The 25984-nt window shown below is 45.4% G+C and overlaps 1 protein-coding gene across 1 annotated transcript in view; it reads right to left on the bottom strand.

Annotated features, from left to right (window-relative positions):
- The window catches only part of LOC145341391 (FYVE, RhoGEF and PH domain-containing protein 5-like), a 103719-nt gene that overhangs the window by 53759 nt on the left and 23976 nt on the right, over positions 1 to 25984 (bottom strand). The window contains exons 8-13 of the mRNA XM_080186331.1: positions 18825 to 18875; positions 14511 to 14569; positions 13489 to 13560; positions 10076 to 10144; positions 8645 to 8728; positions 6122 to 6201 (exon numbers count right to left, since the gene is read on the bottom strand). Coding sequence (XP_080042457.1) covers positions 6122 to 6201; positions 8645 to 8728; positions 10076 to 10144; positions 13489 to 13560; positions 14511 to 14569; positions 18825 to 18875 — 415 coding nt within the window. The remainder of the gene's footprint in view (positions 1 to 6121; positions 6202 to 8644; positions 8729 to 10075; positions 10145 to 13488; positions 13561 to 14510; positions 14570 to 18824; positions 18876 to 25984) is intronic.

Here is a 25984-nt window from a genome sequence, read left to right as displayed (position 1 = left end):
CATAATTTGCCAACTTCTATACTTGATGCCCCAGCCAATGAAGGCAAGCATGTTGTACGCCTTCTTGACTACTTTATCCACCTGTGTTGCCACTTCCAGGGACTTGTACACCCATATCCTTCTGCATGTTAATGCTCCCAAGGGTTCTGGTGTTGTATAATTTACACCTGAATTTGACCTTCCATGAGATAGCAGGAAGCTACTGGTTCTGGTAAATTAAAGCAGGATCTGACATTATCTCATGAACAATTAATCAGTCTATATTTTAGAACTGGTAACAACCTTAATAAACAATTGACAAGCTGGATAAACTCCCCAACAGAATGCTGTTTAAATTATAAGACTCATTCAGGAATAATGAAATAAATCATTACAGAATCAGGTCATTCGCAAATATAATATCAGGCATCTGTTGGAAGTATGAATTTTCTTCTAATGCTTCAGTCTGGAATACTTTGAGTTGGTTTCTCCTTTTACTTAGATGGTGACTTGATGAAGCGATATATATTACTGCAGGATTCCACATGAGAGACTCACGTCTCCCTCCTTTAATCTAAAAGGGGTGGCAAAGTTGTTGTGACTGTTATTTCCCCTTGTCCAGGTTTAAATACCTTACAGTACTCCTGCAATTTTAGTGGCTTGAGGCTGTCAAATTTGAGTTCAATTGGTTGTGTTTTTGAGTGCTTGCTTTAAAATCATTATTCCAATTCAAAACCTATTTTTTTCACTATCCTGGAACTCTAGCTGCTGCTTTGGGTACAAATGTTGCAAAATTGGTTTCTGCAGCCTTCTTCCTTTTGGGCTTTTGACTAAGATCAAGTGTAGTATTGATATGCTGTGCTTGGTTGAAGTCATTAGGTTACATTTCAGCTTCATTTGAAGCAATTTTTAAAAGCAGCATCTCAGCCTTTTGGCTAAGATGCAAATGAGATCAAGCCTTTGAGGAGGAGTTATGTCTACTCCAATCAGCTTGGATCATGTAGATCAAGCCCAAGACAGGAAGTGAGAGCCCTGTCTTGTCAGCTTGGATCGGGAATGTCTCAACTTGTTGGGACTCTGAATTGGATTTGATTTGATTGAATTGGAATAAAAAAAACCAAAGTACAAAGGCACATGTTTTTAAAGAGACAATTCTATAAAATTTTTTCTTTTAGTTTCAGCATTTCTTTTCAATACCAAACACCACATTTTTAACCTTATATATGCAACTTCATAACACTTTCCCTCCCAGGAAAAAGTGAACCATCATTATCAAAAGATGGCTTCATTTTTTTCTTGAAAAATGTTCCCTTATTTTCTCTCGACTTTCATCACTTTAAACCGATACACAAATAACAAAAAAATTAACAGAACTACAAAATGCTGTCCTGTTCTTTTCATTTTGATAGATCTTGCATCAAGTAACTTGTGTCTTTAACAGTTTCATTATAGTCTGATATAGAATCACATTTTTACAAGGTTTCGCCAATGGATCAACCTCAAAAGTGATGACACTCTGTTCCATTTTAACCTCTCTCGCTTCAGTGCTGTGATCTTTTCCTTATGAAGATTAGTCAGATGGATGTGCTCGAGTGATCAGACTTGCTTTGGATGGGTTACATGGGCCTTCTTAAAATGTAAACCCATTGATCTGAAGGATCTTTTTTAAAAGAGATTTCCAACTGAATCCATCTCTGATAAAGCAAACTTTAGGAACCATTCTTGTCCAAGCTTTCTTCTTTTGTTTATCTGTGTGAATAATTTTCACGATTTCAGTTTCTCCTTGGGCACAAACTTTTGGCAAAGGTACTTCCTTCTTGGTCTGCTGACTTTCTGCTTGTTGTTTACGAGTTCCACTGCTCCTACGAGCTTCAGCCTTTAGTATGTAAATGTGCTCCATCAACGTATGCTTATTCTTGAAGGCATTATCCTTCACTTTCAGATACAGGCTGATTGATCTTCTTGGACTCCCTGTGTCTGCGAAGCAGATGCCTCAGAAGTTTCAGGCTTTTCTTTTACAATTTCATCAAACATACTGTCAGCTAACTGAACCTCACCTCGTTCATCTTTCCTTTGTGCTCTCCCTTCCTGTTTTAACTCATGGCTGTGGGATCTTATCACCACATAGTCTGACACATTTCCAGTGTCTTTTCCTTCCACTTTCTCAATTCCCTGGCTTCCTTCTGGCTTTTCTACTACCATAGACATCATTTGCACTTGTGATCCAACAATATCATTTCCCAGAATAAACTGTATTCCTGAAACAAATATGTTTTCTATCATTCCCACTGCTACTTCTTCAGTCTGGATAGGATTTTCTAGTCTTATTTTACACAAGGGAACACTAACCTGCCCTCCATTTATTTCATAAATTACCCTTCTCTCAGGCAGTATTTCAGGAGTGCAAATATTTTCATCTTTTACCATTAGAGACATACTAGCTCCTATATCTCTCAATATTTTCACTTCCTTACTTACTTCCCCTATTCTACCTGAGTAAACCTTACCCACACAGGTGAAGTCTTTGAAAAGATCAGCTTCTACTTTATCCTCCAGCCTGTGCCTAGGCTGTGTACTCTCTACATCTCCTCCTTCTTTTGAGATACTTTTACTACCTTAACCAGTCCCCCAGTTGAGCCTCTTCTACCACTTCCTTTTTCTCAGGGGATTTGTCTACTTTATTACATTTTAAAACACTCAACATTTCCTCCTTTATATTGACCTGCCAAAGAGTAGTCACACACCCTACCGTAACCTCATCATCTCTTATGTGGCAAATACTAATGCAAAGTACTCTTTAAGGATCTCACCCACTTCCAGGGCTCCACACATCATCTCCCTCTTTTATCCTAGCTATCTGCTTGCTCCTAATCTATGTATAAAATGGGATTCTCCTTAACCTTGCTGGCCAATGACATAAGAACATAAGAAATAGGAGCAAGTGTAGGCCATCTGGCCCTTCGAGCCTGCCCCGCCATTCAATAAGATCATGGCTGATCTGTCGTGGCTCAGTTCCACATTCCCGCCCTCTCCCCATAACCCCTAATCCCCTCTCTTATCAAAAACCCATCAACCCGCTTCTTAATAATATTTAGTGAGGTGGCCTCCACCACTTCAACGGGCAGAGATTCACCCTTTGAGTGAAGAAGTTCTTCCTCAACTCCGTTCTAAACTGCCCCCCCTTTATTTTGAGGCTGTGCCCCCTAGTCCTACTGTCCTTTCTGAGCGGGAAGAGTCTCTCCACCTCTATCCTATCCATCCCATTCATCATCTTATACGTCTCAATGAGATCTCCCCTCATTCTTCTAAACTCTAACGAGTACAAGCCTAGTTTATTCAGCCTCTCCTCATAGCTCAACCCCCTCAACTCCGGCATCAGCCTAGTAAACCTCCTCTGCACTCCCTCCAAGGCCAAAATATCCTTGCGTAAGTACGGCCCCCAAAACTGCACACAGTACTCCAGCTGCGGCCTCACCAATGCCCTATACAGCTGCAGCAAGACCTCGCTACTTTTATATTCAATCCCCCTCGCTATGAAGGCCAGCATCCCATTCGCCTTCCTGACCACCTGCTGCACCTGCAAGCTGGGTTTTTGCGACTCATGCACAAGGACCCCGAGGTCCCTCTGCACCGTCGCCTGCTGCAGTTTTTCTCCACGTAAGTAATAATCCTTCCTACCATTATTCCTACCAATGACATTTCACAGCCCCTTAAAGCTCTCCTAACTCCCATTTGAGTGCCTTCCTACTTTTTCTATGTTTTTCAAGGGCCTCATCTGTTTCTAGTTGCCTAGACCTTATGCATGTTTCTTTTTTTTTGTTGACTATCATCCAAGGTTCCGAATCTTGCCATTCCTATCCTTCATTTTCACAGGAACATGCCTGTCCTGCACCCTAATCAACTGGTCTTTAAAAGACTTCTATGTCAGATGTGGATTTATCCTCAATCAACTGCTCCCAATCACATTCTCCAATTCTTGCCTAATTCAGTTATAGTTGGCCTTCCACCAATTTAATACATTCACTCGAGGATTACTGTTGTGCTTGTCCATAATATTGGAAAACGTAAGGATTTATGGTTACTATTCACAAAATGCTCCCCCACTGAAACTTTGATTACCTGGCTGGGCTCATTCCCCAATACCAAGTTCAGTATGGCCCCCTCTCTCTTTAGACTATCCACATTTGTTTCAAAAATCCCTCTGGACACACCTAACAAATTTCTCCCCATCCAATTTCCGCTCAGAGACATCCATGACCTTGGCACCAATGAGGCAACATACCATCCTGGAGTCTCTCTCTCGGCCACAGAAGCACCTGTATCCCTGACTATTGAATCCCCAATTACTATGGCTCTACTATGTAATATCCCTCTCCTCTGTATGGCAGGGCCAGCCATGGTGCCACTGCTCTGGCTGCTGCTGTTACCTGATGGACCATTCCTCTCATCAGTATCCGAAATTGAATGCTTGAAACAGGGGTGCACCTGCAGGGGACTCCTGTACTGATTGCCTGTTCCATCTAATGGTCACTCATCTATCTTCCTGCACCTTGAGTGTGACCGTAGCTCTGTAACTTCTATCTAAGTTGCTCTCCACCATTTGAATACTCCTTAGTGCCTCCAACTGCTGCTCAAATTGATCCATTCGTTCAATAATAAGCAGCCAGAGCTGGGTACTCTTCTTGCAAATGTAATTATCAGGGATATTCTCAGCATCCATGATTGACCACATCACACAGGCAGACACACATAACCCAATAAACAGACATGACTAACTCTCTATTAGCTATTAGATTACAAGTTGAATTTTAATTAGCTACCTAAAAATTAGTTATTACTTTTGAACAAACTTACTATCTTTACTTTCCCTTTACTAATCTGAAGGTGAACTAACTGTACTAACACTTTAGAAAATAACTGAGGATCTAACAAGTCAATTTAATGAGTCTAAGGAGTAGTCAGTGACCAGGGGAGAAATGATTCCAAAAGGAACTGAATGTCCAGGTAACTCTGAAACAAAGACAAAGGAACTTACCAAACGAGTTGCTGAGCTGAATAAAAAGATCCATAAACTCGAAAAACAAGAGGAAAAGAGAGTAATCAAATATTTGGGTAAAGCTGTGAAACAACTGGGAATGAGGGTTCCATTCCTGAAGTGTAAACTCCCACAAGGATTATGGTGGACCACAGACAAAAAGAAACACCAAGTTGATATCGAGAACAGAGTGAACATTCTCTCTGAAAAGCTTGTGGTCACTGAGCAGACGAGATGGGGAGTTGACAAGGAGGGCTTCAATTCCAAGGACTGGTTAAAGAGGTTTGGAAAATGGCAGCCAAGTTCCAGGAAGACAACCCAGAACGCAAACTCTTGATCAAAGTTTGCCCAAATCTACAGAGCCTAGCCCTTCCTCCAAATGTAACCAGAGCAAGATCTGGAAACATTGCCAATTCTCCAAACCACCTAATTCTGTAAAGTCAGGCGTGGGTAGCATCATTGTAATGTAAGAATGTTGGGTTAAGATGTGGGGAAAGTGTAGTACAAGGATAACTGGCATACTACCCACAGTGTAAAGAGACACATGACTTGACCTGCAAGTTATGGGCTGGGCAGAGGCCTATGTACAAACAAGCATAGAGTTAGCTCCTAGCTTGGACTAAACTATATGTACAAAGCTTATGTTATCAATAAACACTGTTGTCACAATAAAGTGAGCAGTGAATGAATGAATGAAATTAGGTTACTGTGCAATACGCTTTATTTAAAATTATTTATTTTTTTGAACTCTTACATGTCAGTCACTGAGGAAAATGGTGCATTAAATCTTTTTCAGAAAGGTTGCTAGTGGTGAAGTGCAATATCTTCCTTTTATTATAAATGTTCGACATGTATCAAGTATGCACTTAGCACAGGATTTTCAAAAATAAATGCTAATTAATGATTATACTTTGTCAGTCCAACCCAGTGGGTGAATGTTGAGGTTATTTTTTGATTGCAATTTCTCCTTCTTTACGTTTAACATTACCTGTTTAGGACAGGAACCTTGTTAATACAGAAATGCAGTGTGATCATGCTGTAAATGCAGATGTGGTCATGCAGGTGGAGTCATTCAATGCATTCCTATGCAGCTTAGTTACTTAGTACCTGGCACAGAATGTGATAGAGCCTCGCACACTTTGGATCCTTAGCAATTTCTCAGTCTCTTCAATAGACATGCTGCTCACCTGAAACACAACAAATGAGGGAATCAGAAAGATTCAGAGCTGCCTACCCATTCACATTGAGCAATGTTCCAATGTATATCAACACCCTACTCACTAAGACCTCACCAGCCTCCCCAACTACCCAACAACCAACCCTCCTCATCCCTCTGAACCCCAATATTCCCAATTCATTCCCCATCCCCCACACGTTCACTCAGCTGTCTCCATCACCTACACTCCCGCTAACTCAGTATTACAGACATAGCTGTAACACTGAAAATTAGTTTCGAGGAACCTGCCTTGGGCATACCATAGGGCAAGGACAGGTGTTGGCAAGAACAGTGAATCTAAGGGTTTGATGGATTCCCCACCCCAAAATCTGAATGAGAAACCATGAGATTTTGGGGGACGTGTGGCTTCTATCGTAGTACCGTGCCAAACTTCAAGTCGAGAATTATGGGAGGCAGATGACAAGGTGGCGTTGAGACCACAACCAGATCAGTCATGATCTTCTTGAATGGTGGAGCAGCTCGAATGATTGATGTACCCATTGCTACATCTGTGTACGCCATTTCCTCCTCTGCCTCCAGTGTGTACCCTGTTGCTCCATGTCTGTGCACACCTATTTCTCATCTCCAATGTGTACCTTGTTACTCCTTGCCTGTGTACACTCACTTCTCATCTCTGGCATGTACCCATTGCTCTGTGTACACCCATTTCTCATCTCCAGCATGTACCCATTGCTCAGTTTCTGTGTACATTGTTTCCTTCTCTGTCTCCAGTGTAAATCTTATTTGAAATGTGGTTGTCTCTTCAGCTTTCATGCAATCTTATTTGTATACCTGGTTTAATATTTCCATTGAAGGATGAAACTTTTAACAAACTATTGAGAACAAACTAATCAGTTCCCCAACATCAACTAAAAGACAATCTAAAGATTTTGAATTTGAATTGTGACTCCAGGTTCTTAGCACTTTGATATAACTGGGACATATTATAATGGGATGTTTAGTTTGGCTATCCATTCTGAGAGAAAAATGAATTTTAATATTTCCTTTTTTGAAATATTGTTATTGTCATATATTGGGACCAAGCTTGTGGGAGTGTGACTGGTTTAAATGAACTGAAGACAGACAAAATGTAGAGGTCAAGCATCAATAGAGGAGGTATGGAGGGAAGTAGTTTAAAATGGTCCTAAACAGGGAGCCAGGAGAGCTTGAAGAAGAATATACACAAGGCAAATAAAATAAGTGGTTTGAAGTTGTCTGTTGCATTTCAAAAGAAACATATACAATTGGAGGTTTGTAAATAGATGAGGCAAATGGAAATGGCAAATGGAATTTAATGTTGGCAAGTGTGAGGAGGTCCACTTTGGTAGGAATAATGGTAGGAAGGACTATTACTTACGTGGCGAAAAACTGCAGCAGGCGACGGTGCAGAGGGACCTCGGGGTCCTTGTGCATGAGTCGCAAAAACCCAGCTTGCAGGTGCAGCAGGTGGTCAGGAAGGCGAATGGGATGCTGGCCTTCATAGCGAGGGGGATTGAATATAAAAGTAGGGAGGTCTTGCTGCAGCTGTATAGGGCATTGGTGAGGCCGCAGCTGGAGTACTGTGTGCAGTTTTGGGCGCCGCACCTGCGCAAAGATATTTTGGCCTTGGAGGGAGTGCAGAGGAGGTTTACTAGGCTGATACCGGAGTTGAGGGGGTTGAGCTATGAGGAGAGGCTGAATAAACTAGGCTTGTACTCGTTAGAGTTTAGAAGAATGAGGGGAGATCTCATTGAGATGTATAAGATGATGAATGGGATGGATAGGATAGAGGTGGAGAGACTCTTCCCGCTCAAAAAAGACAGTAGGACTACGGGGCACAGCCTCAAGATAAAGGGGGGGCGGTTTAGAACGGAGTTGAGGAGGAACTTCTTCACTCAAAGGGTGGTGAATCTCTGGAATTCTCTGCCCGTTGAAGTGGTGGAGGCTGCCTCGCTAAATATTTTTAAGACGCGGGTTGATGGGTTTTTGATAAGAGAGGGGATTAAGGGTTATGGGGAGAGGGTGGGAAAGTGGAACTGAGCCACGACAGATCAGCCATGATCTTATTGAATGGCGGGGCAGGCTTGAAGGGCTAGATGGCCTACTCCTGCTCCTATTTCTTATGTTCTTATGTTCTTAAAACAGTGTAAGTTTACTTTTAAAGTATAGTGGCCATAAAGTAAAAGGGTTGATCAAATTTGATACACTTAACTGCCACTGTGTGTGTTGGTGGTGCCTTGTAGATGGTGCATAGGTTTTGGGGAGTCAGGAATTAATTTACTTGCTGCAGGGTTTCCTGCCTCTGACTTGCTCTGGTAGCCACAGTATTTATACTGCTATTTTGTGTTCCTATCCTTCCCACTGTCTATAATATCTGCTCTATTTCCTCTCTTTTGCCAATGCCCAAACTGTTTCTTTGGGAATCTGTCACTCACCTTCATGCCCATCAACGGTAGTGTCTTGTTGAGTTGATATTTCCCAAATTGTTGGGGTGCAGTGTACAGGAACAAGTCATTGGTCTGCGGAAGAGAATCAGAAATTATTGGCCTTCCTGATCCAAGATATACATGACCTCCAGTCACAAGTACTTCCCTCGAGCTACTGAAGCTGATCACCAGATGAATGACTGAGGTAAAAGAAAACACTGTGGACACTGGTATGAGACAAAAACAGAAAATCTCAGCAGGTCTGACAGCAATTTTGGAGAGAGAATAAAGCAAGGTACAAGGGCTCTTTTGCCAATCTCAAACTAATCCCATTAGAATCACGGAATCATAGAACCTTACAGTCCAGAAGAGGCCCTTTGGCCCATCGAGTCTGCACCGAACACAATCCCACCCAGGCCCTAACCCCACATCCCTGCATATTATACCCACCAATCCGTCTAACCTACTCATCCCTGGACACTAAGGGGCAATTTCTTTGCATGGCCAATAAACCTAACCCGCACATCTTTCGACAGTGGGAAGAAACCAGAATACCCGGAGGAAACCCACGCAGACACGAGGAGAATGTGCAAACTCCACACAGACAGTGACCCGAGCTGAGAATTGAACCCAGGACCCTGGAGCCTGGAGCTGTGAAGCAGCAATGCTAACCACTGTGCTGCCGTGCCGCCCATTCTCCATACCCCTGCTTCAAGTAGTTTTCCAGGCTCCTTTACAAGCGGTTACTTATTTTGTTGCAAACGTTCCTTCTGGTAACAGAGCCATTGTGTGCTCCAAAGAGCCTTAGGAATTATATGCCTCAAAACCCCTCTCATTAATCAGATACATGTGCCCAGATCAGCAAACCGGGGATATTTTATTTTAGAAGGGTCTATCAAGGGCAACATGATGGGACAGTGGCTAGCATTGCTGCCTCACAGCGCCAGGGACCTGGGTTCAATTCCCAGCTTGGGTCACTATCTGTGCGGAGTCTGTATGTTCTCCCCGTATCTGCATGGGTTTCCTCCAGGTGCTCTGGTTTCCTCCCACAGTCCAAAGATATGCGGATTAGGTGGATTGCCCATGTTAAATTACCCCTTGGTGTCAGGGAGATTAGCTAGGGTAAACACATGGGTTCTGGGGATAGGGCCTTGGTGGGAGTCTGGTCAGTGCAGTCTCAAATGGGCCAAATGGCTTTCTCCTGTACTGTAGGATTCTATGGTTCTATGTTAATGGTGGGCATACAGAGCAGGACACTTCTCCTGGGAGTTGCAGTTGCCTCAGGAGATGTCGGAGTGTTTCCAGTGGATACACAGCTGCTCAATGTTCCCTCACAGATAGACTTCAGTCAGTTCAGCAGATCAAGTATAAATATTTATCACAAGCACTAATCAATTCAGCATCGTAATAATAGATCAAAATAAACCAGGACTGACTTACCAAGAAACAATAACGAGGTTGCCATGTTTCTTCAGTCACTCTCAGCAATGCTCCTTCCTTGATGAGCACCTTATAGGACAAAGGGATTTGTAACTCCAGTCTCAGCGAAAACATTGCCTTTCTCTCTACATCTCCCCCCGCTTTACTGAGCTTCTCACACATTGAACTAAGCTGGATTCTTATCATCGGTGAAAAGGGTAACAGAACCAGGCAACAGGTACCCCAACCTCAGCAATATCCTTTTGATTTGATTTGATTTATTATTGTCTCATGTATTAACATACAGTGAAAAGTATATACAGACAAAACATACCGTTCATAGAGAAGGAAATGAGAGAGTGCAGATTGTAGTGTTACAGTCATAGCTAGAGTGTAGAGAAAGATCAACTTAATTCAAGGTAAGTCCATTCAAAAGTCTGACAGCCACAGGGAAGAGCCTGTTCTTGAATTGGCTGGTACGTGACCTCAGACTTTTGTGTCTTTTTCCCGAAGGAAGGAGGTGGAAGAGAGAATGTCCGGGGTGCGTGAGGTCCTTAATTATACTGGCTGCTTTGCTGAGACAGCGGGAATGTAAACAGAGACAATGGATGGGAGGCTGGTTTGTGTGATGGATTGGGCTACATTCACGATCTTTTCTAGTTTCTTGGGCAGAACAGGAGCCATACCAAGTTGTGATACAACCAGAAAGAATGCTTTCTATGCTGCATCTGTAAAAATTGGAGAAAGTCATAGCTGACATGCCAAAATTTCCGTAATCTTTGAGAAAGTAGAGGCATTGGTGGACTTTCTTGACTATAGTGTCGACATGGGGGGACCAGGACAGGTTGTTGGTGATCTGGACACCTAAAAACTTGAAGCTCTCAACCTTTTCTACTTCATCCCCATTGGTGTAGTCAGAGGCACGTTCTCCTTTACGCTTCCTGAAGTCAATGGCTCCTTGAGATGCAGGCATTGCTGGCTAGACCAGCAACTTTTCCCCATGCCTAACTGCCCTTGAGAAGGTGGTGCTGTGCTTCTTCTTGAATCACTGCAGTCATGTAGTGTAGGTACACCACTGTGCCGTCAGGGAGGGAGTTCCGGGATTTTGACACATTGGCAGTGAATATTTCCAAGTCAGAATGGTAAGTGACTTGGAGGGGAACCTTCAAGTGGTGGTGTTCCCAGGTATCTGCTGCTCTAGTCCTTCTAAATAATGGTGTTCGTGGATTTGGAAGGTGCTGCCTAAGGAACCTTGGAGTTCCTGTAGTGCATCTTGTGAATGGTACACACAGCTGCCACTGTTCATAGGTGTGCATCTTGGTGAATGTGATCCCAATCAAACAGGCTGCTTTGTTCCGGATGGTGTCGATGATCCCGGGTTTTGTTGCGGTCATTTAATGTTTTGGTGACTCAAATGTTCAACCAGGTCAACCCTGAAAGCAGCTGTTTCTAACTTCTCCAATAGCTAGTGTCAGCTGTGGCTCAGGGTGAAGCGGAGCTCACAAACCATATCCTTCCTCCAACACCTCCCCCACACGCATCTTCCCCTGCATCATTCCCCCAGCAGCCATCCTACCCACTCTTCGCTGCTCCCAACTACTCTCTCCCCCCAACACCCCACCTCCTCTTCACACCTCCCACCCACCTCATCCACCCATCAACCGCACTCTCCCTACCCAAGCTGAGCCACTGTTGTTTCTGACATCAGTGAACTCAATCCAGACCAGAGAAAAGGTATTTAATTCATCCCATTACCTTGTCCCCAGACCCAGCCCGGGGAGATCTCTCCATTACTCTTTCTATGATCCTTGGTCCCACCCAAGGGAGCTCTCCTTCTCTCTCTCTGTGACTCCCTGACCCACCAGGGAGAGATCTCTGTCCCTCTGCCTCCCTGTCCCACCTGGGAGGGGTCTCTGTCTCTCTCTGGCTCCCTGTCCCACCTGGGAGAGGTCTCTCTCTTTCTCTGGCTCCCTGTCCCACCTGGGAGAGGTCTCTCTCTCTCTCTCTGGCTCCCTGACCCACCTGGGAGGGGTCTCTCTCTTTCTCTGGCTCCCTGTCCCACCTGGGAGGGGTCTCTCTCTCTCTGGCTCCCTGTCCCCCAGGAGAGGTCTCTCTCTTTCTGCCTCCCTCTCCCAGCCGGGAGGGGTCTCTCTCTCTGTGACTCCCTGTCCCACCTGGGAGGGGTCTCTCTCTCTCTCTCTCTGGCTCCCTGTCCCACCTGGGAGGGGTCTCTTTCTGTCTCTGGCTCCCTGTCCCACCTGGGAGGGGTCTCTTTCTCTCTCTGGCTCCCTGCCCCACCTGGGAGAGGTCTCTCTCTTTCTGGCTCCCTGTCCCACCTGGGAGGGGTCTCTCTCTCTCTGGCTCCCTGTCCCACCTGGGAGAGGTCTCTCTCTTTCTGCCTCCCTCTCCTTGCCGGGAGAGGTCTCTCTCTCTCTTTCTCTGGCTCCCTGTCCCACCTGGGAGAGGTCTCTCTCTCTCTGGCTCCCTGTCCCACCTGGGAGAGGTCTCTCTCTCTCTGGCTCCCTGTCCCACCTGGGAGAGGTCTCTCTCTCTCTGGCTCCCTGTCCCACCTGGGAGAGGTCTCTCTCTCTCTGGCTCCCTGTCCCACCTGGGAGGGGTCTCTCTCTCTCTGGCTCCCTGTCCCACCTGGGAGAGGTCTCTCTCTCTCTGGCTCCCTGTCCCACCTGGGAGGGGTCTCTCTCTCTCTGGCTCCCTGCCCCACCTGGGAGAGGTCTCTCTCTCTCTTTCTCTGGCTCCCTGTCCCACCTGGGAGAGGTCTCTCTCTTTCTGCCTCCCTCTCCTTGCCGGGAGGGGTCTCTCTCTCTCTGTGACTCCCTGTCTGGCCTGGGTGGGGCCACTCTCTCTTTCTCTCTCCCTCTCTCTGACTCCCTGCCCCACCTGAGAGGGGTCTCTCTCTTTCTCTGGCTCTCTCTGACTCCCTGCCCCACCTGAGAGGGGTATCTCTCTTTCTCTCTCCCTCTCTCTGACTATCTGCCCCACCTGAGAGGGGTATCTCTCTCTCTCTATGACCCTCAGTCCCACCCTACGGAGTTCTCTTTCTCTGTGACTCCCTGTCTCACCCTGGAGAGGTCCATCTCTCTCTGATCTACAATCCACCCTGGGGAAGTCTCACTCTCACTTGGTCTCTGTCCCACCCGGGGGAGGTTGTTCTCTTTCTCTGGCTCTGTGTCCCAGCTGGGGATGCCTCTCTCCCTCTGTGATACTCACTCCCACCCTGGGGAGGTCTTTCTCTGTGTCCTTCAATTCCACACTGGGGAGAAAAATAAAAGTGAGTCCCTGTGGTACTAATGTTTATATCCTGTCTCTGAACGACCCCCACCTCAGTCTGCAGGTGCAGCTCACACCAGGACAGAACGGGGCAGAATCCACCTCGAGCAATGCTGATTGAATGAGGTGAAGGCAGGAGTACTCACCCTCCCAGGCTGTGTGATCTGGTGTAGGCCTCTCACTCTGTGCTCAACCTCCAACAGCTTCTGCAGACTCTCCTAAAGTACAAGTTGAAAATCAGACTATTGTTTGAAAAGGATCAGCATAGTTACTAACAGGACAGAGGATTGTCTGAGGGATAGAAACCGATGATATAACATTGCAAGTGGCCTAATGGTGGATAGGGGAAGAATGGCGAGCTGTTTTCAGACTGCCCTTTCCCCTTTCCCTGGTGGTCAAGTGACCCCCCCCTCCCACCGCCGCCGACACCGGCACCTCCCACCCGCTAACCCCAGCGACACCCCGCTGACACCAGCACCCCAGCGACTCCCCCCCTCCTCCCCGCTGCCGACACCGGCACCCCAGCGACCCTCCCCCCAGCCAACACCGAGGCCCCAGCAACCTTCCGCCGACACTGGCACCCCGAGAACTCCCTGCCAACACTGGCACCCCAGCAAAGCGGCAACCCCCATTTACACCGGCGATCCAGCAACTCCCACGACAGTGGCCTCACTGCTGACCCCTGCAATGCAGGCCCCCTCATAATACCTGACGACCCCCCCATACAACTCCTGATACTGACCCAAAAAACCTCTCGAAACCCTAAAGTATAGAAAAAAGCAATTTGGCTCATTGAAACTGCATCGAATCACTGACAGAGCATCTTACTCAGACCACCCTGTGCCCTATCCCCACAATCTCATGCATTTACTATGGCTAATTCACTTAACTACACGTCTTTCAAGCTGTGGGAGGGAACTGGGACACCCAGAGCAAACCCTTTCAGACAAGGGGAGAAGTTGCAGATTCCAAACCTGTCCAGAACATGACAGTGACCCAAGGCTGGGATTGAATATGGGTCCCTGGCAATGCCACCTATGATACCAGCCCCCCGTATCCCTGAACGCCCCTGACACTGATCCCGAATGATCATTGATACCAGCTCCCAGAAAACTTCTCTTTGATATTCTGAGGAAGAGCAGAAGGAAAGAGGAAGACTTAGACTTACCCATTGGGACACACACTGTTGGAGCAGCTCACAAATTTCAACCACAACAAGTAAACCAGCTGTATAGAAATAACAGCACTGTCAGTAACACTGCACCAATCCAAAACAAGTCCACATCTCGCACTGCCCAAACAGGAACAAGAACCACCCTCCACATCAAATATTACACCAATAAGAAACAAGAAGCAGCCGCCACAGAAACACAGAAGATAGGAGCAGGAGGAGGCCATTTGGCCCTTTGAGCCTGCTCCACCATTTATCATGATCATGGCTGATTGTCCAACTCAGTAGCCTAATCCTGCTTTCTCCCCATAACTTTTGATCCCATTTGCCCCAAATGCTATATCTAGCCGCCTCTTGAATACATTCAATGTTTTGGCATCAACTACTTCTTGAGGTAATGAATTCCACAGGCTCACCATTCTGGGTGAAAAAAATGTCTCCTCACCTCCGTTCTAAATGGTCTCCCCTGTATCCTCAGACTGTGATCCTGGTTCTGGACACCTCCCCCCCCACCATCATTGGGAACATCCTTCCTGCAGCTATCCAGTCCTGTTAGAATCTTATAAGTCTCTATGAGAACCCCCCTCATTTGTCTGAACTCCAGTGAAAAAAATCCTAACCTAGTCAATCTCTCCTCATACATTAGTCCCGCCATCCCCACAATCAGACTGGTAAACTGTCACTGCACTCCCTCAAGAGCAAGAACATCCTTCCTCAGAAAAGTAGACCAAATCTGCACACAATATGGCCTCACCAAGGCCCTGTATAAGTGCAACAATGCATCCCTGCTCCTGAACTCAAAACCTCTCGCAATGAAGACCAACATATAATTTGCCTCCTTTAGCACCTGCTGCACCTGCATGCTTACCTTCAGTGACTGGTGCATAAGGACACTCAGGTCTCGCTGCACACCCCTCTCTCCCAATTTACAGCCATTCAGGTAGCAATCTGCCTTCTTGTTTTTGCTTCCAAAGTGAATAACCTCACATTTATCCAAATTACGGTGCATCTGCCATTGATTTGCCCACTCACTCAACCTGTCCAAGACATGCTGAAGGATCTCTGCATCCTCCTCACAGTTCATCCTCCCACCTAACTTGCAAATTCTGAGATGTTATACTGTGATCCCAGACAATGTACTAATCAGAAACAGGAACCACACTTCACATCACATACCACATCAATCACAAACAAGAGCAACACTCCAAATCTCACACTGCACCAATCTGAAACAAGCTCCACACACTACATCAGACACTGCACCAATCAGAAACAAGAACCATCCAACATACCAGACACAGTACCAGAAAAATGCAGCCCTCTCCACATCTCACACAAGAACCACCATTCAAATCTCACACTGTACCAATCAGAATGGAGAACCTCCCTCCACAGCTCACAACTCACCAATCAGAAACAAGCAACACCCTCCAAATCTCACACTGCACCTGAAACAAGAACCACATTATTCACTGCACCAATCACAAACAAGGTGCACCCACTATCTCACACACTGCACCAATCAGAAACAAGAACCAAACTCCACATTGTACACTCAACCAATCAGTAACAAGAAGCACACCCCAAATCTCAAACTGCACCAATCGGAAAGAAGCTCCCGCCACATCTCACATTGCACCAATCAGAAACAAGAATCTCCCTCCACCTCTTTCACTGCACTAATCAGAAGCAAGCACCACTTTCCATATCAGATGCTGTGCCTATCAGAAACAAGATCCACCCACCAAATCTGACACTGCACCAATCAGAAACAAGAACCACCCTCTATCTCACATTGTGCCAATCAGAAATAAGATCCACCCCTTGCATTTCACATTGCACCAATCATAAACAGTAACAACAATCCAAATCCCACACTCCACCAATCAGTAACAAGAAGCACACCCCAACTCTCAAACTGCACCAATAGGAAAGAAGCTCCCTCCACATCTCACATTGCACCAATCAGAAACAAGCACCACCCTCCAAATCTTTCACTCCACCAATCAGAAATAAGCAACTCCCTCCAAATTTCTCACTGCACCAATCAGAAATAAGAATCCCCCTCCATATCTCACACCAGCCTGAAAAAAGCAACACCCTCCACAACAGACATTGCACCAGTCAGAATTGAGTTTCAGTCCTCACGTCACACACAGCACCAAGCTGGAGGTTATTAGTTATGACAGGTTGGATAAACTCAGTTTGTTCTCACTGGAACAACGGAGGTTGAGGGGTGACCTGATAGAGGTTAAGATGATTTTGAGTGGCATGGACAGAGTGGATAGTCAAATGCTCTTTCCTAGGATAGAAAAGGCAAGTACTAGGGGACATACGTTTAAGGTGTGTGGGGAAAAGCTTCTTTTTTTTTTACAGGGGGTGGTGAATGTCTTGAATGGGCTGCCTGGCGTGGTGGTGGGAGCAGGTATGATAGGGGCATTTAAGGGGTATCCAGCTGAAGACATGAATTGGATGGTAATGGACTCCGCAAGTGCATATGGTTTTAGTTTAGGCAGGCATCATGATTGTCGCAGCCTGGAGGACCAAAGGGCCTGTTCCTATGCTGTACTTTTTCAACAAGAATCTCCCTCCATATCTCACACTGCACCTATCAGAAACAAGAATCTCCCTCCATGTCAAAAACTGCACCAATCAGAAACAAGGTCCATCGTCCATCTCACACACTGCACCAATCAGAAACAAGGTCCATCGTCCATCTCACACACTGCACCAATCAGAAACAAGGTCCTCGTCCATCTCACACACTGCACCAATCAGAAACAAGCGTCACACCCAACATATCAAACAAGCTTCACACCCACACCAGACACTGCACCAATCAGAAACAAGATCCGCCCACCAATCAGAAACCAGCACCGCCCTCCACATCACTCAGTGCACCAATCAGGAACAAGAACCACCACCCACATCTCTCACTGCACCAGAAACAAGCTCCATTCCCCACTTATCAGAAACATGCACCATCATTCACATAACACACTGCACCAATCCGGAACAAGCACCACCCTCCATATCTCACACTGCACCAATCAGAAACAAGCACCACTCTCCAAATCTCACACTGCACCAATCAGAAACTAGTACCATCCTCCATATCAAATACTGCACCAATCAGGAACAAGCAGCACCCTTCACATCACACACTAATCAGAAATATGTTCCACCCACCACATCTCACACTGGGAATAGAAGGATACAAATGGATGGTCTAGTTAGGGACACAGGATCGGTGCAGGCTTGAAGGGCCTGTTCCTGTGCTGTATTGTTCTTTGCACCAAACAGAAACAAGAAACACCCCTTCACATGGGACTCTGCAGCAAGCACCATCGTCCACGTCTCTCAGTGGACCAACCAAGAACAAGAACCATCCTCTACATCCATTACTGCACCAGGAACAAGCTCCAGAAACAAACACCACCCTTCACATCTCACACAGCGTCAATCAGGAAAAAGCACAACCCTCCACGTCACACATTGCACCAGAGATAAGAATCACTCTTCCCATGGGACATGGCACCAATTACGAACAAGCTCCATCCGCCACATCTCACATTGCACCAATTAGAAACAAGCTCCATCCTCCAAATCTCACATTGCACCAATCAGAAAAAGCATCACCCACCACATCTCACACTGCACCAGTCAGAAACAAGAACCAGCCTTCACATGGGATGCTGCACCAATCATAACCTCCCTAACATTGCACCAATCATAAACAAATACTACGCTCCACATCTCACATTGCCCCAATCAGAAATAAAAACCAACCTCCAAATCTCTCACTGCTCCAATCAGAAACAAGGACCACCGTCCACATGTCACAATGCACCAGAATGAAGAAACACCCTCCATGTCAGGCACTGCGCCATCAGAAACCAGATCCACCCCCAAAATTTTACACTGGATCGGTCCATGAACCAGCTGCCACTTCACACACTGCACCAATCAGAAACAAGCTCCACCCAAAATATTTCACATTGCACCAATCAGAATCAAGAACCTCCCCTACATCTAACAGTGCACCAATCATAAACAAGCACCACTCTCCATGTCTCACACTGCACCAATCAGAAATAAAAACCAACCTCCAAATCACATTGCACCAATCCGAAATAAGCACCACTCTTCACATCGCTCCTTGCACCAAAAAGCAAGAACCACCCTCAACATCTGACACTGCACCAAACAGGAACAAGAACGACCTCCCCACTAACTTTCCCTCATCTCCAACATGTCAATTGCAAATTGCTCTAGATACTGTACATGATTTATAATTACATTTGTAATTACCTTTTGTATCTTCATATTCCACAGAATGAGGGCACAAAGTATTTAAATAATCTGAAAAAAAGCACAGTTGTTGCTGATAGGTTGAAAATTCCCTGTGTAAAACACTCATAGTTTTTTTGAGGAGGTTACAGAGAGGATTGATGTGGGTAATGATGTTGATGTGATGTATACGGATGTCAGAAGACATTCAATACACAACAAACCTGAAACAGAAGTTACAGCTCAAAGAAGGAAAGGGACAGAAGCAACATGGATAATGTTAAGATGGCTACAGCAGATCGTCCCGTGGGCCTCGTAGAATATGAGATCCCCCATCAGGTGACTGGAGGCTTGCCCAATAGGGAAGGAACAACAGAGGGTTTAAAACCAGCTGGCTCCACTCAGGCCAGCAGTTGATGGATTCGGGACTGATCTGCTCTCTGTAGCCACTGAATGACATTTTCAGCATGTTTTAAATAAAGGGTGATGGAAACAGATAAGTGGCCTCAGTAAAATTATTACAGATATAAAACTATAATGGGAAATAATAGGAAGCAGAGAGGTATGGTCAATGAATATTTTTCATTGGATGAAGGCTTATATAGGTGTTTCCCAAGGGTCATTATTGGGACCCTTGCTTTTCTTGACGTATATTAATGATCTGCATCTTGCTGTGCAGGGAGCAGTTTGAAAGTTTGTGGATGATACAAAACTTGGAAACAACTTAAGCTGCGAGGAGAGGTGTAGAACTTCAAAAGTTGGTGGAGTGGGCAAATAAGTGGCAGATGAAGTTCAATGCAGAGAAGTGTGAGCATTTTGGCAGGAAAAACATGGAGAGACAATATAAAATAAGGAGTAAATTATTAAAGGGGTGCAGGAGCAGAGGATGAGTATGTACATAGATCACTGAAGGTGGCAGGACAGGTGGGGAAAGCAGCTAATAGAGCACACAATATTTGGCGCTTTATTAATGGAGACGTAGAGTGCAAGAGCAAGGAGATTATGGGAACGTCTGAAATGTGGAGTTTTTTCAAGGAGCAGCTACTGTGAGTCCTTGATAGGTATGTCCCTGTCAGACAAGGAGGAATTGGTAGAGCTAGGGAACCGTGGTGCACTAAAAAAGTTGATTCGTTGGTTAAAAAGAAAAAGGAGGCTTATGTTCGGATGAGACTTGAGGGCTCAGGTAATGCACTAGAAAGCTTTAGATTGGCTAGGAGGGAGTTGAAGAGTGAATTAAGAAGGGCTAAAAGAGGACATGAGAAGACTTTGGCTGATAGGATCAAGGAGAATCCTAAGGCGTTCTATAGGTATGTTAAGAACAGAAGGTTGGTTAGGGCAAGATTAGGGCCAGTTACAGACAGCAGAGGGAAGTTGTGTGTGGAAACGGAAGAGATTGGAGAGGCATTGAACTAATATTTCTCTTCGGTGTTCACGCAGGGGGACATGAATGTAGCTGAGGAGAACACTGGGTTGCAGGGGTGTAAACTAGACAGTATTGCAGTTGATAAGGGGGATGTGCTGGATATTCTCGAGGGTTTGAAAATAGACAAGTCCCCTGGTCCGGACGGGATTTACCCTAGGATTCTCTGGGAGGCAAGAGAGGTGATTTCGGAGCCTCTGGCTCTGATCTTCAGGTCGTCATTGGTCTTTGGTATAGTACCGGAAGATTGGAGGATAGCGAATGTTGTCCCATTGTTTAAGAAGGGGAACAGAGACTTCCCCGGGAATTATAGACCGGTGAGTCTTACTTCTGTTGTGGGCAAGGTTTTAGAAAAAATTATTAGGGATAGGATTTATAGTTATTTGGAGAGTAATGAATTGATTGGAGATAGTCAGCATGGTTTTGTAGCGGGTAGGTCGTGCCTTACTAACCTTATTGAGTTTTTTGAGAAAGTGACCAAAGAAGTGGATGGGGGTAAGGCAGTTGACGTGGTATATATGGATTTTAGTAAGGCGTTTGATAAGGTTCACTATGGTAGGCTTCTGCAGAAAATGCAGATGTATGGGATTGAGGGTAATCTAGGAAATTGGATCAGGAATTGGCTAGCAGATAGGAGACAGAGGGTGGTGGTTGATGGTAAATATTCGTCATGGAGTCCAGTTACGAGTGGTGTGCCTCAGGGATCTGTGTTGGGGCCACTGCTGTTTGTAATTTTTATTAATGATCTGGATGAGGGTATAGTTGGGCGGATTAGTAAATTTGCTGATGACACCAAAGTTGGAGGTGTGGTAGATTGTGAGGAAGGGTGTCATAGTTTGCAGGGAGACTTAGACAGTTTGCAGAGCTGGGCCGAGAGGTGGCGGATGGAGTTTAATGCAGAGAAGTGTGAGGTAATTCACTTTGGTAGGAATAACAGATGTGTCGAGTATAGGGCTAATGGGAGGACTCTGACTAGTGTGGATGAACAGAGGGATCTAGGTGTATGTGTACATAGATCCCTGAAAGTTGGGAATCAAGTAGATAAGGTTGTTAAGAAGGCATACGGTGTCTTGGCGTTTATTGGTAGGGGGATTGAATTTAGGAGTCGCAGTGTCATGTTGCAACTGTACACAACTCTGGTGCGGCCGCACTTGGAGTACTGTGTGCAGTTCTGGTCCCCACATTATAGGAAGGATGTGGAGGCTTTGGAGAGGGTGCAGAGGAGGTTTACCAGGATGTTGCCTGGTATGGAGGGGAGGTCCTATGAGGAGAGACTGAGGGATTTGGGGTTGTTTTCACTAGAAAGAAGGCGGCTAAGAGGGGATCTTATTGAAACATATAAGATGATTAGAGGTTTAGATAGGGTGGATAGTGATAGCCTTTTTCCTCGGATGGAGAAAGCTAGCACGAGGGGGCATGGCTTTAAATTAAGGGGGGGTAGTTATAGGACAGATGTCAGGGGTAGGTTCTTTACCCAGAGGGTGGTGAGGGATTGGAATGCCCTGCCTGCTGCAGTTGTAAATGCGCCTAGTTTGGGGGCGTTTAAGAGATCTGTGGATAGGTTTATGGATGAAAAGGGATTGGTTTAGGTTAGAGGGTCATTGTTTTTTAACTGGTCGGCGCAACATCGTGGGCCGAAGGGCCTGTTCTGCGCTGTAATGTTCTATGTTCTATGCTGAATTTATACAAGACACTAGTTAGACCTCAGCTGGAATACTGTGTACAGTTCTGGGTGCCACAGAATAGGAAAGATGTGAAAGAGTGCAGAAGAGGTTTACAAGAACGGTTCCAGGGATGAGAAACTTCAGTTATGGCGATAGATTGGAGAGATTGGGACTGTTCTTATTGAAGGGGAGAAGGCTAAGAGGAGATTTGATAGAGATGTTACAATCATGAGGGGCTGAACAGAGTAGACATGGAGAAACTGTTCCCACTGTTAAAGGGATCAAGAACAAAAGGGTACGGATTTAAAGTGATTTGCAAAAGAAGCAAATATGATGTAAGAAAAAGCTTTTTCACAAAGCAAGTGGTTGGGGTCTGGAATCTTCTGCCTGGAAGTGTGGTGGAGGCAGGTTCAATCGAGACATACAAGTGGGTATTAGGTGATTATTTAAATAGAAACAATGTGCAGAGGTATGGAGAAAGGCAGGGGGATTGCACTAAGCCATGATGCTTGTTTGGAGAGCCAGTGCGGACACGATGGACCAGATGCCTCCTGCTCCATAATAATTCTGTGATTCTGAGTGTGTCATTCAGGCAGCATGAAGAAAGCAGATTCTGATATTCATGCAGAATACATAAATAGCCAAACAGTTAGATACAGAGTAAAACTTCCTCTATGCTGTCCCCATTAAACACTCAGCTACAGCATGGGGTTAGATACAGAATAAAGCTCCCTCTTCACTGACCCCACTAAACACTCCCAGGGCAGGTACCACGTGGGGTTAGATACAAAGTGAAGCTCCCTCTATACTGTCCACATCAAACACTCGCAGCAATGGTACAGCACAGGTCTAGATATAGAGGAAAGCCCTTCTACATTGTACCATCAAACACTCCCAGGACAGGTAAAACACCTCCCAAGCCTACAATCTCTACCTCACTTTGGAAGATGAGAGGGTTCTGTTGAGGGTGCAGGGAGGTTTTACCAGAATTGTTCTGGGAAAGGAGTCACTGTACCAGCTGAGTTTGGGGAAGCTAGTTATCTCCTTGGTGTAAGGGAGACTGAAGGGAGATTTGACATAGGTGTACAAGTTGATGACAGGTTGAGATAAGGTAGACAGGAAAACTTCCCATTTGCTAATAATACAAGGATTGGGAAGACAAAGGTTTCAGATATGGGCTGAATGGTGTCTCTGTGCCGTGGTCACCCTGTAACTCTCAAAGGCTATAAAAGGCAAGATGGTGTGGTCAGCAGAACAACAAGATGATAATGGAGAGGAATCATGCTCCAATGTAACAGAAAACATTATTTATGACTGTAGCTTGGGTGATTGCGGTGGGAATGTTAGAAACTCAAATTGCAGAGATTCCTGCAGACACCACAATGAATGGAAAAAAACAGATTGCAGTGTTTTCTTGGGAAAGGAAGAATTGTGTCAGAGGTGGTGAATGGATATCGGGGTCAAATTTGTGTTTTTGAGTAGGAAGTGATGAAGGCGGATATGAAGGGGCAGGGACAGGACCTGAAACAATTTAACAACCTTGGCGCAATATCAATAAAAACTCAACTCAGGATGAGTTACAAACACTTTAGTCTGAGCTCTGGACTCATTCAGTGCTGGGTGAATCGGTTATTTAGAGTGACTCAGAAACCGAGGACACCTGCTATAATCCCCAGACTTCACACTCAATTACTGTGTCTCATCCTACACCCTGACCCCTCCGAGTGACCCCTGCTCCTTGACCCCTCCAAGTGACCTCTGCTCCCCAACCCTTCCAAGTGACCTCTTCTCCCTAATCCCTCCATGTGACCCCTGCTCCTTGACCCCTCCAAGCGACCCCTGCTCCCTGACCGTGCTGAGTCCTGCTTCCTGACCACACTGAGAACAACAGAAGGAGTTTCAAAGTGTCTCTCCTCGATCCTAAATTGAAGCTCAGCCCAGATAAAGATTCCGAAGTGTGTAGATCCCTCAGAAACATACCCTGAAATTTTTCCAGACTGTGTGGTGACCAGCTCCCACAGCCATAAGTTAAAACAGGAAGGGACTTCTGCATCATAACACTTGTTAATAGAACCAACTCATCTTCTCCCAGAGACACGCTTGGCACCCCAAACTCTCTGAATCTGCTGTCTGTTTGCTCAACGAGGGTTAAAGCTGCTGCATCCCAGAGCTGATTGGTATCTTTGTTAGATTAAGAGCAGCACATCACAGGAAGGAATTAGAAGCAGCAAGGAGGGGAGATCAGTTTTAGGACAGGAAATTGAAATTCATTTTCCAGTTACAGACAACTCCTCACCCAAATTGTACATGGAAAGTGAATGGATAAGGAGGATTTAGTGCCTCCGTAACTCAAAGAGAGTCTTGCTCAGCTAGAGAGAAAAACATCAATAATTTTTACAATGAAGAGGTTCTATTGAAGAGTGTTATGATGTGGAAGTGTTATGTGTGTTATGATGTGGAATGAAGAGTGTTATGATGTGGAAGTCCCTTCCTATTTTAACTTATGGCTGTGGGATCTGATCACCACACAGTCCGGAGAAATTTCAGGGTATGTTTCTTCTAACTCCTCCGTTCCTTCTTTTGGCTTTTCCACTACAGTGGAAACTCCCACATGTGATCCAACTGTATCATTTCCAAGAATAAATTATATTCTGTAACATTCCAGGATACAGATGTTTCAGGAGGGATAGAGGGGAACGTAAGAGGGATGGGGGAGTTGCACTACTGGTTAAGGATAATATCATAGCTGTACAGTGGGAGGACACCTCACAGGGCTCAAACAGAAAGGCAATATTGGTAGAGCTCAGGAAGAGGATGGGTGTAGTCACAATTTTGGGGATTTACTATAGGCCTCTCAACAGCCAGCGGGAGATAGAGGAACAGGTATGTAGGCAGATTTTGTCAAGGTATAAAAGTAACAGGGTTGTTGTGGTGGGTGATTTTAACTTCCCCCTATATGGGACACACTTGGTGCTAGGCGCGTGGATAGGGCAGAGATTGTGAAGAGTATCCAGGAGGACTTCTTGAAACAGTATGTAAATAGTCCAACTAGGGAAGAGGCCTTAGTGGACTTGGTATTGGGGAATCAGCCTGGCCAGATGGTCGATGTTTCGGCAGGGGAGCAGTTCGGGAACAGTGATCACAATTCAGTAAACTTTAAGGTACTGATGGATAAAGGTAAGTGTAGTCCTCAGGTGAAGGTGCTAAATTGGGAGAAGGCTAATTACAACAATATTAGGTAGGAACTGAAGAATATAGGTTGGGTTAACATCTGGCAGATGGGGGGCTTTCAAGTGTAAAATGATTGATAAGGGTAGGGCAGTGGATGTTGTCTATGTGGACTTCAGTAAGGCCTTTGACAAGATCCCTCGTGGCAGATTGGTGCAGAAGGTGAAGTCGCACGGGATCAGAGGTGAGCTGGCAATGTGGATACAGAACTGGCTCGGTCATAGAAGACAGAGGGTAGCAGTGGAAGGATGCATTTCAGAATGGGGGGCCGTGACAAGTGACATTCCTCAGGGATCAGTGCTGGGACCTTTGCTGTTCGTAATATACATAAATGATTTGGAAAAAAATGTAACTGGTTTGATTGTAAATTTGCGGATGATGCAAAGGTTGGTGGACTTGCGGACAGTGATAAAGACCATCAGGGTATACAGCAGGATACAGATCGTTTGGAGACCATACAGACAGATGGCAAATGGAGTTTAATCCAGACAAATGTGACGTAATGCATTTTGGAAGTCTAATAAAGATAGGAAATATACAATAAATGACAGAACCCTTAAAAGTATTGATAAGCAGAGGGATCTGCGTGTACAGGTACACAGATCACTGAAAGTGGCAACACAAATGGAGACGGTAGTCAAGAAAGCATATGTCATGCTTGCCTTCATCAGCCGGGCACTGAGTTTTAAAATTGGCAAGTCATGCTGCAACTTTATAGAACTTAGGCTGCACTTGGAATATAGTGTTCAATTCTGGTCACCACACTACCAGAAAGATGTGGATGTTTTGGAGGGGGTACAGAAAAGATTTACCAGGATAATGCCTGGTATGGAGGGCATTAGCTATGAGGAGAGGCTGGAGAAACTTGG

Source organism: Carcharhinus amblyrhynchos, chromosome 3 (genome assembly GCF_965287045.1).
Source record: "Carcharhinus amblyrhynchos chromosome 3, sCarAmb.v2.hapA, whole genome shotgun sequence".
NCBI classification, from domain to species: Eukaryota; Metazoa; Chordata; class Chondrichthyes; order Carcharhiniformes; family Carcharhinidae; genus Carcharhinus; species Carcharhinus amblyrhynchos.
The sequence above is the reverse complement of the archived record's forward strand: the minus strand, read 5'-3'. Positions and strand labels throughout refer to the sequence as shown.